Source organism: Fukomys damarensis, unplaced genomic scaffold (genome assembly GCF_012274545.1).
Source record: "Fukomys damarensis isolate Sample0158 unplaced genomic scaffold, DMR_v1.0_HiC HiC_scaffold_36, whole genome shotgun sequence".
Lineage (NCBI taxonomy): Eukaryota > Metazoa > Chordata > Mammalia > Rodentia > Bathyergidae > Fukomys > Fukomys damarensis.
The window spans coordinates 15,196,008-15,209,542 of NW_022900948.1; the positions used below are offsets into that span (position 1 = coordinate 15,196,008).

The 13,535-nt window shown below is 36.8% G+C and overlaps 1 protein-coding gene across 6 annotated transcripts in view; it reads left to right on the top strand.

The window, feature by feature from the left end:
• Frmpd1 (FERM and PDZ domain containing 1) overlaps window positions 1–13,535 on the top strand; it is a 178,140-nt gene that overhangs the window by 142,439 nt on the left and 22,166 nt on the right. For all 6 annotated transcript variants that reach the window (XM_010619413.3, XM_010619410.3, XM_010619412.3 and 3 more), the window contains one exon: window positions 531–638. In XM_010619413.3, coding sequence (XP_010617715.1) covers window positions 531–638 — 108 coding nt within the window. The remainder of the gene's footprint in view (window positions 1–530; window positions 639–13,535) is intronic.

The following is a 13,535-nucleotide window of genomic DNA, read 5'->3' on the forward strand; positions in this document are numbered from 1 at the left end:
ACAAAAAAAAAAAAAAAAAAAAAAAAAAAAGCGGATACCACCCAGGTGATAAAAGCAAACAGGGCCAAGAATCAATCATAGGGGTCAGAACTTCAGGGAGCTAACTCCTGCAGTGAACAAATGAGAAGACTGAAAACCAAAGAGGGACAAGGTTTGGCCAAGTTCACCATTATTTTGTTTTACACACAGAGACATCTGATTTTCTTTCTTGAGAATTTGTGTTAGAAGTAGTTGTCGAGACTATTGAATAGCCAAATTTGGGTTGGAATCCAGGACTTCTCCACCGGCTAGTTTTCTTTGCCTTCTTCATATCAATTTTCTACCATATTGAATTTTCAGCTATTAGGACACGTATGAGTACTGAACTGTGATACCTAGATTTTAAGAAAAGAGGTTGTTAAAGAGGTTGTCCTTTCTTGTGGGTTTTAATTGAATCTATAACAGCTGTTAAAGTGTTTTTAAGGAAAGAGAAGATACACATGGTTTTTTATAAAAGTACTATTCTTAAATGTGTCATGTTAACTTTTCAGGGAGTCCCCAAGTCATCCTTCTTGACTGACGAGAAGAGGGCCAGGCTGAAGATCAACCCTGTGAAGGTACACTTCGCTGAGGAAGTGCTGGTCAGTGGACACAGCCAGGTGCGTTATCTGTCGGGGGATTGAAATTATTCTTGATAAGGCTTGTGAGCTGCTTTCTGCACATGGCCCTGGAACTCTGGAATCCTGCAGCACAGAGGATACGGAAGGAGTACCACATACTGATAGAGGCTTTGTGCCCTGTCAGTGAGATGCCTGTAACTCCTGGTGGGCCTAGCAGAGAAGTGCTGGGTGTGGCTGTCTGTTATTTTGTAACTCTGTTCTCCAGCCTATGAAATTTCAACAGATTTGAATAGTTAGTTATGAATGTTCAAATATATTCCTTCTGCAGGTGACATATTGATAATTGTGATGGTGGGACTGGATTACTTTTTTGTTATTCTGGGATGTTTGTTTTGTTTTATTATTTTTAACAGCACACACTTACAATCCCAGCTATCTTACCCAGCAAAGGGTAAGGCAAGAGAATCAGAAGTTCTCTAGGCAACCTTGCAACTTAGTTACAACCTGTCTCAAAAGAGGGGTAGGACTGAATGCAAAGGCCCTGCATGCAATCCACAGTAACACACATGCCTGCATAATGAACCCACACACAAAAGTTCATCATCTGTTGAACCTCTGCTATGTGGCCTAAGCTTTTTGTGTGTCTAATCTTACAAGTGATCACAGTACCCTGTGAAGAAGGAATTTTAACAAATGAGGAAGCAGAAACTAAGAAAGATTAAGAAAATTGACCACTAAGATCATATATGAAGAAGAGAGGAGCCAAGGTCTGTGTGTCTTCGGTTCTTGTTTTTCACTATGGCATACTGTCTAGTCTTTGTTGACTAGATAGAGAGACCCATGGTTGGGGGCAGGGGAAGTTCAGAAGATAAATTTGTAGAGGAGAAATATTAGTCATTGTTTGATATTTTTAAATTGAATTGTCAATAAAAGACTCGTTCGTGATTTACACAATAGTCTCTAACTCTTGCCATTCTCAATTCAGCAATCAATCAGATTTTGAAACTTGGTCAGAACTTATCTTTTTCTAGTCTCCTTGTCATTAAGACCAGCAAAGGTTGGGGATAGGGACTGTGAATGCCTGTGGCCATTAAAAATTATTAGTGCATGTTTGTGATACAGAATAGCAATGTTCATTTGGGAGAATTGGTACATGGATATAATATATCTTGAACATTTTAAATCCCATTACTCATCCTTTTCGTCGCTATCCACCTGATCCCTTCCTCCTCTCAAAAAGTCTATCCTCTAGTTTCCTATCATCTCCCCTTTATTTATTTATGTATTTATTTATATTTTAATTTCTCCTATAAGAGAAAACATGACATTTAACTTTCTGAAACTGGCATATTTCACTTAGCATGATGGTCTCAAGTACCATCCATTTTCCTGCAAATGACATGATTTCATTCTTCTTTATGACATTCATATGCCATATTTTCTTTATCCTTTCATCTGTTGATGGACCTCTAGGTTGTTTTCAAAGCTAAGCTACTGTTGTGAACTGCACTGCTATAAACATGGGTGTGAATGTATCACCCTGCTAGGATGTCTTTAATTCTTTCAGGAATATTCCCAGGAGAAGTATAGCTGGGTCCAATTTTGTTTCTATTTTTAGTTTTTTGGTAAATCTTCATTCTATTTCCATAGTGGTCATACTAATTTATATTCCCACCAACAGTGTAGAAGGTTTCCTTTTTCCCTGCACCCTTGCCAGAATCGTACAGTTGTTTTTGATTTGTATTTCCCTAATGACTAAAGATGCTGAACAGTTTTTCATGTATTTATTGGCCATGTGTACTTTTTCTTTTGAGAAGTGTTAGTTCATTTGCCCATCTTTTGATTGGGTCATTTGTTTTGCAGGGATTAATTTTTAAAATTAATTTTATTGGTACATTTTAGATATACATAATAACATTCATCATAGGGAATTTATATCTGTACATAATATATTCTAGATTCTTCTTTTCCCCCAATCCTCTCCCATTTTTTCAACCACTCTTCCCCTCCTTATTTACAAAAGCTTTGTTTCCATTTTTGCCATCTATTCTCATTTTTTTCTTTCCCGTTCCTTCCTTACTCCTCCCCCTCCCTTTTTCCTCTTCCATTTGAACTTTTTCTTCATATTTCCCAGTATCTAGTATACATTTTGGTCCTTGTTTACCCTTTTAGTTTCTCACATGAGAGAAGCGATGCAATATTTAGACATGTGTCTGATTTATTTCACTTAAGAGTATGGTCTCAAGGTGCATCCTTTTACCTAGAAATGTCTCTAGTTTATCCTTCTTTATGGCAGAGTAGTACTCTATTGTATTTTTTTAAAAACACATCTTTTTTATCCATTCATCTGTTGATGGGCATTTGGGCTGCTTCCCAGATTTAACTATTACAAATTGTTTTGTTTGTTTGTTTTGGGTACTGGGGATCAAACTCGGGACCTTGCACTTGTGAGGCAGGCAGTGGAACCACTGAGCTAAATCCCTGACCCTTAACTATTACAAATTGTACTGCTGTAAACATGGGTTTGCATATATCGATATAGTATGATGCTTTCAGTTCTTTTGGCAAGATACCAAGAAAGGGAATAGCTGAAGCAAATAGAATTTCTAGTTTTAGTTTTTTGAGGAATCTCCACACCAATTTCCACAATGGTTCCACCAGTGTACACTCCCAACAACAGTGGAGAAGGTTTTGTTTTACTTCATGGCTCCACCAGCATTTTTTATTGGTTGATTTCTTGGTAATAGCCATTCTTTGTGGAGTGAGATGGAATATCAGTGTTGTTTTAATTTACATCTTTCAAATGACCAGTGATGTTGAACATTTTTTCATACATTTATTTGCTATTTGTACTTCTTTAGTTGTGAAGTGTCTATTCATTTCCAATGCCCATTTTTTTGACTGGGTCTTTAAATTTGAGGGGATGTGATGTTTTTGAGCTCTTTGTATATTCTAGACATTAGTCCTTTGTCTGAGGGACAGCTGGCATAATTTTTTCCCACTCTGTGGGTTGTCCCTTCACTCTTGTTGGTTTCTTTTGCTGTGCAAAAGCTTTTTAATAAGATGAGATCCAAGTTGTTGATTCCTTGTAATATTTCCTGGGCTATTGGTTCTTCCTACCCAAGAATAAGAGATACCTTTCCATTTTCTGATATCTTCAATCTCCTTTTTCAGAGTACTATTGTTTTCAATGTAAAGGTCTTTTACTTTCTTTGTTAGATTGATTCCTAAGTATTTCTTTTATTATGCTATTGTAAAAGGAGTGGTTTCCTTAATTTTTCAGTGAGTTTGTTATTTGTATACAGGAATGACACTGATTTTTTTGTGTGTGTACATGGTACTGGGGATTGAACTCACGACATTGTGCTTACGAGGCAGGCATGGCACCAATGAGCTAAATCCCAGCTGCTATTGATTTTTTAATGTTGACATCCAGGCATGCTACTGAATTTGGTTATTAATCTAGAAATCTCTAGGTGGAGTTGTTGGGGTCTTCTATGTAGAGTATTATGTCTTTCACAAATAATGACAACTTAACTTCTTCCATTCCTACCCATACTCCTTTTATTTCTTTCTCTTCTTTAATTGCTCTGGCTAATGTTTGCAGAACTATTTGAATAGGAGTGTTGAAAATGGGAATCCTTGTCTTGTTCCTGATTTTAGAGTGAAAGCTTCTAATTTTTGACAATTTAGTATGATGTTGCTATTGGTTTTGTCATAGATGGCTTTTATCAGATTGAGGTAAAAATCATCTATTTCAATTTTCTCTAGGGTTTTTATCATGAATGAGTGTTGGGTTTTATCAAATGCTTTTCCTGTGTCTATTGAGATGATCATGTGGTTTTTGTCCTTGGTTTTATTAACATGGTGTATTACACTTATTGATTTCCGTATGTTGAACCATCCCTGCCTCCTTGGGAATCCTGTTGGGTCATGGTCTATAATCTTGTGATGACTTGCTGCATTCTTCTTGCCAGTATCTTATTGAGGATTTTTGTAACTATATTCGTTAAGGAGATTGGCCTCTAGTTCTCTTTTTTTGGTTGAATCCTTCCTAGTTTTGGTATCAGGGTAATGCTTTCTTCCAGATATGAGTTTGAGAGTATTGCTTCCCTTTCAATTTCATTAAAGAGTTTGAGGAGTAGTGGCATTAGATCTTCTCTAAATTTCTTGTAGAATTCAGCAGTGAATCCATAAAAACCTGGGCTTTTCTTTGTTGGTAGATTGTTAATTACATCTTACATTGAGTTGACTGATACTACGTTATTTAGAATATTTATATCTTCTTGATTCAGCTGTGGTAGTTCATATCTATCTAGGAATCTGTCTATTCTGTTTTCTGTCTTTATTAGAATACAGATTCTTGAAGTAGATATTAATGATCTTCTGGATTTCTGCAAGATCTGTTGTGATTTCACCCTTTTTATTTTGTTTTTTTGAGACAGGGTCTCACTATGTAGTTGAGACTTCCCTGGAACTCAGTATGTAGCCCAAGCTGGTTTTGAACTCACAGTGATCCTCCAGCCTCAGCCTCCCAAGTGCTGGGATTACAGGTGTGTGCCACCACACCCGGCTCAATTTTTTATTCTTAACTGTATGAATTTGAATTTTTCTTTCATTTTTTACATAAAGTTATCTTAGAGTTTGTCAATCTTATTTAATCTTTTAAAGAACTAACTCTTTGACTCTTGATTCTTTGTATTTTTTTAGTCTCAATTGCATTAATTTCTGCTTTATAAATTCAAGCTTTGGACTTGACTTGCTCTTCTTTTTCTAGAAGTTTGAGGTTCAATATTAGGTTATTTGAGCTTACTCTTTTTTTCTAATGTGGGAATTTAACACTATAAAATTCCCTCATAGGACTGCTTTCATTGTGTCCCATAAGTTTCAGTGTGTTGTACTGCATTATCATTTAATTGCAGAAACTATCTAATTTCTTCTTTAATTTCATCTGTGATCCATTAGTTGTTCAGGAGGGTGCTATTTAATGTCCATGTGTTTATGCAGTGTATGGTTTCTTTTGCCATTGATTTCTGATTTCATTGCACAATAGTCTAATAATATGCATGAGATAACTTTATTTCCCTTGCATTTATTCAAGCATGTTCTATGAGCTAGTATATGGTCTATTTTGGAGAACATCTCATGTGCAGCTGAGATGAATGTGTATTCTGATGTTGTGGGGTGGAACACTTGACATTTACTAAGTCCATTTGTTCAAGTTTGGTTCAGTTCTGATATTTCTTTGGTGATCTTTTGTCTAGTTGATCTATTTTGTCTATTTGTGACAATGGGGTATGGAGGTCCCCCATTACAATTATTTTAGTGCTTTTTGATTTTTGTGTTCATTAGTATTTGTTCTGTATAGTTGGATACACTGGTATTTTGTACATATATATTTAAGATTGGTATCTCTTCCTTGTAGATTGTTCCCTTAACAAGTCTGTAGTGATTATCTTTGTTTCTCTTGATCTGTCTTGGATTGAATTCTACTTTGTCTGAAAATAGAATATCTACCCCTGCTTTTTTCTGGGTTCCTGTTGCATAGAGTATTGTTTTCCATCCTTAGAATTTCAGTCTACGAATTTATTTTTCAGTTAAATATATTTCTTGTCTGCAGCATATTGTTGGATCTTGTTTCTTGATCTGTTCTGCCCATCTATTTCTTTTGATTGTGACCATTTACATTGATTATTATAAATTATATGTATTGACTTATCCTTGTCACATAATCTTCCTCTTTTTGGTTCCCTTTCCCCTCTCTTTAATTGCTTGCCTTACCTGGTGGATTCATTCCTTTGGGGTTCATGGAATTGTAAGCTTCCTTATCTCTTTGCAGAATATTCTTCAGAACATTTTGGAGTGATGATTTGGTGGTCATGAATTTCTTCATGTGTTCTTTGTTATGAAAATATCTTATTTCTCCATCAATTTTGAAAGATAGTTTGTGGGATACATCAATCTATGTTGGAAGTTATTTTATTTTAGGGCTTGAAATACTTCACTCCTTGCTCTCCTTGACTTAAGGGTTTGTGTTGAGAAGTCTGCTGTGTTTCTGATGGGCTTTCCTGTACAGGTGATTTGTTTCTTTTTCTTTAAGAGCTTTTAATATTTTGTTCTTGTTTTTAATTTCTAGAATCTTGACTATTATATGCCTTCGTGTAGGTTTTTTTTATCATGGCTAATTGGAGTTTTATATGCCTCACTTATCTGTACATCAAATTCTTTTTCCATGCTTTGGAAGTTTTCTGCCATTACTTCTGTGAACAGATTTTGTATGTGTTTATGCTGTCTCCTGCTTTTTCATTGACTTTTATCAGTCTTACATTATTATTTGCATCATCTAGCAGCTATTGGATTGATTTTCCATGGCCATTTGCTATTTTTAAGAAATCTTTCTTTTCATGATCACTAATGGCAAACCTGTCTTCTAGATCTGATATTCTATCCTCACATTGCTTCATTTTGCTGCATATACTTTCAATAGAATTCTATTTGAATCTGTTTCATAGATTTCATTTCTTTCATGTTGGGCCTTCATGGTTTCTATCATTTTCCTAAGCTCTTCTATTTTTTTATCTGTATCTGTTCTAGATTCACTAAAACATGTCCTTTATTATGTCATCACCTCTTTAATTATTTGAGAAATTATTTCTAATTTGACTTTTCCTAGACCCTCATTGATCTGCTTTATTTTCACTGTAAACAATAGAGGAGCTTAGGAAAATGGTGCTAGCACAAATGCCCAACATAGGAAAGAAATGGAATCTGTGAAAGCAAGCTTTGGGAAACTGGTGAAAAAGACAGGAGGGAAGAAACAAAAACAGAGCAAAATAACAACAGAAACAATGTTCACACTTATAAAAATAAAAATGAAAAAACCAAGATAAAAAAGCAAAGAAAGGGGGAAAAATGTCCACTTCAGGGTATGTCTCTGCTATCATTGGTAGATAAAGGGGACAGAGCCCAGATCCATATTGATTGATCCCAGCAAGCCTGAAGTAGAATTATGGCAGGATGCTGGATAATCCCAGCAAGCCTGAGCTTTCAAATCCACTGAACTTCAAGCTGATCCTGGTTTCTGGCTATGAGACTGAGACCCAAGTTGTTCAGCCCACAACACTCTGGGTGCCTCTTACTGGCTTGAACTCAGCTCCCTGACTGTGGATGTCTCCCATGGCTCCTCCTCACACTGAAACTGAGAACCAATTTATGGCTGCTCAGAGTCCCACTTTAGCTGGCCCCTTTCCAAACTGGTGACCAGTTGCCCTCTGCAGGGGCTGTCTGAACCAGATTCATTTACCAACCATTGCAGCCCACAGCATCCTCTGCTCTGTTCCACTGATCTGTGCATTTTTCCATAGAGGCCTGTGGAGGCACCCATAATCACCATGCCTTACTAGGTTTGGTTGGGTTTTTTTTTCCTTTTTTCTTTTTATTGAGTTTATTGGTACAATCTAGGTATACAATACAGTTACATTCATTATTGGGATCCTGTACCCTTACATGACAGGTCTTCGTTCTCATTTTATCCCCTTGTCCCTGCCCTCCCTTCACCCCCTCCTCCCCTCTCCATTAACACACACTTTATTTCCATTTTTTCATTTTCTCATATTTTTTTCCTCTCCCTTATTACCTTTTCCCCACCCTTCCCACTTTCCCTACACCTTTACCTTTACTTCCTATTTCACATTATTAATTATCTCATTAGGATCTTGTGTACTATTATAGTTTTTCACACCAGAGAAACTATTCGATATTTCACTTAAAGAAATCTCTGTATGAACATTAAAAATAGGGAATCCTAAAATAAAACTAAAAAGGAAAGTAAAAGAGAAAAGACAATGATATAAAATTAAAATAATCCTTAATTCTGAAGATGAAAATGGTCCCTGAACATATTTAAATTGCTTCTTGCTCTTGTAGTCTTATATTATTCTTTCCTTTTCATTATTTAGAGAATACTTTATTAGTTTCTGTAATCAAACCCATGTAGATATGACCTTACATGTTTAATACAGTGTGTTACCCCTGTACAAATGGAAAAAAATTAGCATTTCTAGACCAATATGGCTGTCAGTTTCTGTACAATGCCAACTCAACACAGTAAATTGGGATAACTTTTTCCAAAGTTGACAGCACAGTGAAAGTTTCCAAAAATTCAAATTATATATATAAAAGACCAAAATAGCAGTATATAAGAGACCAATATATATAAAGACCAATAATAGCAGTATATAAAAAGACCTGTGTGTGTGTGTGTGTGTGTGTGTGTGTGTGTGTATATATAAAGACCACTAATAGCAGTATGTTATGCATCAATAGCAGCAACAGCTTTTCCAGGTTCTGCAGTCATCTGAACAAAATTATAGACATTCAGCACACTGCATCAAAAAACCAAGAAAAGAATAATACCCAGAAAACAGCAAAGTTCTGTTGCTGTTGTGGTACCTGGCACCATTTTTTTATTAGCATCTTAATCATCATCTGGAAAGACAACTTTCTACAGTAATATCATTAAATATAGCTCTGATAAAGCATGGTCACTACTACTTATCATAAAGCAGGTACAAGATATTTTACATTCACAGAGGTATGATACAGTACCATCCTATATCAATAATACTAGAACCTGTTTTGGTTTGAAATTTGCTTTGTCTGCGAATAAGATTGCTATCCCTGTTTATTTAAGGGCTCCTGTCACATGGAGAATTGTTTTCCATCCTTTCACTTTCAGTCTATGGGCTTCTTTTTGCACTAGGTGTGTTTCTTGTATACAACATATTGTTGGATTTTGCTTCTTATTCCATTCTTCCAGTCTATTTTTCTTGATTGGTGGGTTGAGGCCATTGACATTGAGGGTTATAACTGATGTGTACTGACTTATTGACATGTTATTGGCCTTTTGTTGACTCTTTTTACTTTTTCACCTTCTCCTTTTAATTTCTTGCCTTGCCTATTTGATTTGCTCTGTTGGGCCTCATGGTGTTGTTGCCTTCATTGTCTTTTTCTAGGATCTTGTTTAGAATTGCTTGTAGTGCTGGTTTGGTATTCATGTAGTTTCTCAGGTGTTCTTTGTCGTGGAAGTATCTTATTTCCCCATCCATTTTGAAGGAGAGTTTTGCAGGATACATCAGTCTAGGTTGGAGGTTGTTCTCTTTTAATACTTGAAATATCTCACTCCAGGCTCTCCTTGACCTAAAGGTTTGTGTTCAAAAGTCTGCTGTGATTCTGATGGGCTTTCCTTTGCATGTGATTTGTTTCTTTTCTCTTACTGCTTGTCATATTTTGTTCTTCTGTTGGGTTTCTGGGATCTTGATTATTATATGTCTAGGTGTAGATTTTTTTTTTGATTGTGGCTAGTTGGGGTCCTATATGCCTCACTTATCTGAATGTTAAATTATTCCCTTCTGTTTGAGAAGTTTTCTGTCATTAATTCTGCGAACAGCTTTTTAAAGTCATTTGTATTTTCTCCTGCTACTTCATGGATTCCTATCAGTCTTATGTTATTCTTCTTTGCATCATCTAGGAGTTGTTGGATCGATTTCTCATGATCCCTTACTGTTTTTAAGAGACCTCTTTTCATAGTCACTGACTGCAATCTTATCTTCTATATCTGAGAGTCTATCTTCGCATTCTTTTATTCTGTTGCATACACTTTCAATGGAGTGTTTAATCTCCTAGATATCTGTTTGAATCTGTTTTATGGATTCCATATGTTGGGAGTTTATGTTTTTCATGTTTTTCTTATGCTGAGCCTTCATGGCTTCTATCATGGTCCTGAGCTCATCCATTTTTTTGTCAGTTTCTGCTCTAGAGTCTCAAATCACGACTTCCATTTTGCTCACTATCTCTATGGTTATCTGGGAAATTATTTATGTTTTGAATTTTTCTAGAGCCTGATTGATCAGTTTTGTTACTTCCTGTGCATTGAATTCAGGGTGTCCTGGTGGTTCACTATCGGCCTTTTCATCCTTATTTGCCCAACTGTTTGCCATTGGTGAACTGGAAGTCTGTCTTTGTGTCTTGCTTAAGTGTTTTCTCATTTTTATTTTTGTTGTCAGGCTGTCCTTGGTTTAATCTCTGGGTTATCACCCAAATCTTCCTGATATAGTTGCACTCTAGCTTCTGGATCTCTAACGACCCACAGACATTCTCATCTTCATAACATCAGAGAAAACAGCTCATCAAATCAACCACAATCCTTTATCCCAACTGATACAATCAGCCACACAATATAATCAAGCACAACTTGCAAACTGACCACCAGTGGTAGTCACTAGTCTATCACCCTTAAACCATTTGAAGTAAATTGAAATCAAGATGCAGTCCAGAACATGTCTTCAATGAACAAACTTTCAATATAGTATATTTATCATTTAGGATGGGGGCTCAGACAGAGCTAGGATGCAAGTCCCCTGATCTCAGTTAGCTGATGGCTGAACCCCATGACGCAGACTGACCTCAGGCTGCAAGGCCCAGATTGAGTTCCCCAACCTTCCGAATGGTTGAACTCTACACCGTTCTACTACAGGTTTCCCACACCCATTCTTTAAAGTTGTTCAAAGTTGGCAACTCAGAAAAATACCATTTATGACCACCTCTGCCTCTACAGAGTGGGTCCAAAGACTCCACAATCAGGAGGTCTGAGAGTGTGCTGGGGGGCGTTGTTAGGGGAATTGTGAGGGTTCAGGGCCTTCCTGGCGTGGAGCGATGGTGGCTCCCGGCAGGAGAGGGCGTGGCTCTCCTTCCTTTGGTGGATCAGGGCCCAGGCAGCCCTCCTGGCACTGGAGCGATGGCGGCTCTCCCTCACTAGGTTTAAGTAACCTCTTTTGCTGGAATCCATGAGAGCTGGAATTCAAGGAGAAAGTGTCTGTGTTGCGGTCCTTCTCTTCACTCTCCCTATGTGCTCCAGTTCTCACTTCAGATCCTTGCTAGATCCCAGGACCCACTTTTCTCCTTCTTCTCTTCCCCACATTACTATGTTCCAGTATCTGGACTCCAAATCTCAGACAGGATGATTTGAATCTCCTTACAACTCTGCAATCTTCCTTGAAGTCCTGGAGGGGTTAAATTTTTTTATATTTTTCACATATCTTGATGTTGACCTATCAGAAGCATAACTGGTAAAAATATTCTCCTGTTCTGTATATTGTCTTTTCACTCTTTTATTTGCTTTGCTGTGCAGAAGATTTTTTTTAGTACATTGGTAATTTTAATAATCACCTTAAGAATATTGAGAACAAAACAACATGATTAACCTTTTCATTGAACAGAGAAATGCAGAAGATTTTTAATTTGATATAATCCCATTTACTGATTCTATATAGTATTTCCTGTGCTTTTGGAATTCTACTCAGAAAGTCTTTGCTTGTGCATATGGCCTCAAATACTTCCCCTGTTATCTTCCATCAATTTCAGTCCTTCTGTTTTTATGGCTAGATCTTTGGTCCATTTTGATTTTATTTTAGTGCAAGGTGAGAAAAATCTAGGTCAATCTCTACCAGCAGAAATCCAGTTTTTCCAGAATCATTTGTTAAAGAGGCTATCTCTTCTCTAACTTGTATATTTTAATATTTTGTTAAAAAATCAGATGGCTGTGGGTGCATGAGGTTGTTTCTGTGTTTTCTGTTCTAATTCTTTGTAACATGTCTGTGTCTCTGTGTTTGCCAGTACCACATTGCTTTTGTTAATACAACTTTGTAGTTTTGTTTGTTTGTTTGTTTTGGGGTTTTTTTGAGACAGGGTCTTGCTATGTAGTTGAGTCTGACCTGGAACTCACTATGTAGCCCAGGCTGGTCTCGAACTCACAGTGATCCTCCTGCCTCAGCCTCCTGAGTGCTGGGATTACAGGCATGTGCCACCACACCCAGTTTTTACAACTTTGTAGTATAACCTGAAATCTGGTATTGTGATGCTTCTAGCTTTGCTTTTTGCTCAGGATTCCTTTAGTTATTCTGAGTCTTTTCTGATTCAGTATGAGTTTTAGGATTGTGTTTCTAGATCTGTGAAGATTTTTTTCAGTATTTAAAAAGTAATTGTATTAAATCTATAGATAACTTTTGGTAATATGGCCATTTTAACTATTCTGCTGATCCAAGAATAAAGGATCTCTTTTCATTTTTTTTTATTGTTCTCTTCATTTTCTTTCTTCAGAGTTCTGTAATTTCCTTTATAAATGTCTTTTTACCTCCTTGGTTAGGTCAGTTCCTATGCATTCATTTTTTTACACTATTGTGAATAGAATTGTTTTCCTGATATCTTCCTTATTGGGTTCATTATTGGGTACAAGAATACTATTGATTTTGTGTGTTGACTTTATATCCTGGCCCATGGCCATTTTATTTACTTTTTTAAATTGAATTTATTGGTATATTCTAGGTAGACAGTACAGTTACATTCATTACTGGGCTCTCGTACCTTTAAATGCCCATGGCCATTTTAAAAAAGATGCAGGTTACCTGCTACACATCTACAGAGCCCTTACTTTCTCCCTGTCCTGTTACTTAACAGTATACAACTTCAGTTAGGTCTGAAAGACAGAGGTGGCTTTGTCCAGGTAGCTGGTGGTGTCAGTGAGGAGACCTAGTGCATTAATCATAAAAGTCCTGAGAAACTGTCAGTCATCAATATATGAGTCTCTTGTGAAAGGGATTGAACATTTTTAGCAGATTAAATTTGGATTTGACATGTGATTTCAAGAATAATGCACAGTGATGCGCAGTGGGGTTCAGATCCAACTCATAGGACATGTAAAGAATAAGGGTACTGTTGCCAGGTGTGGTGGCGTACACCTATAATCCCAGCACTCGGGAGGCTGAGGCTGAGGCTGAGGCAGGAAGATTGCTGTGAGTTTGAGACCAGCCTGGGCTACATGGTGAGTTCCAGGTCAGTCTCAACTACATAGAGAGACCCTGTCTCAAAAAAAAAAAAAAA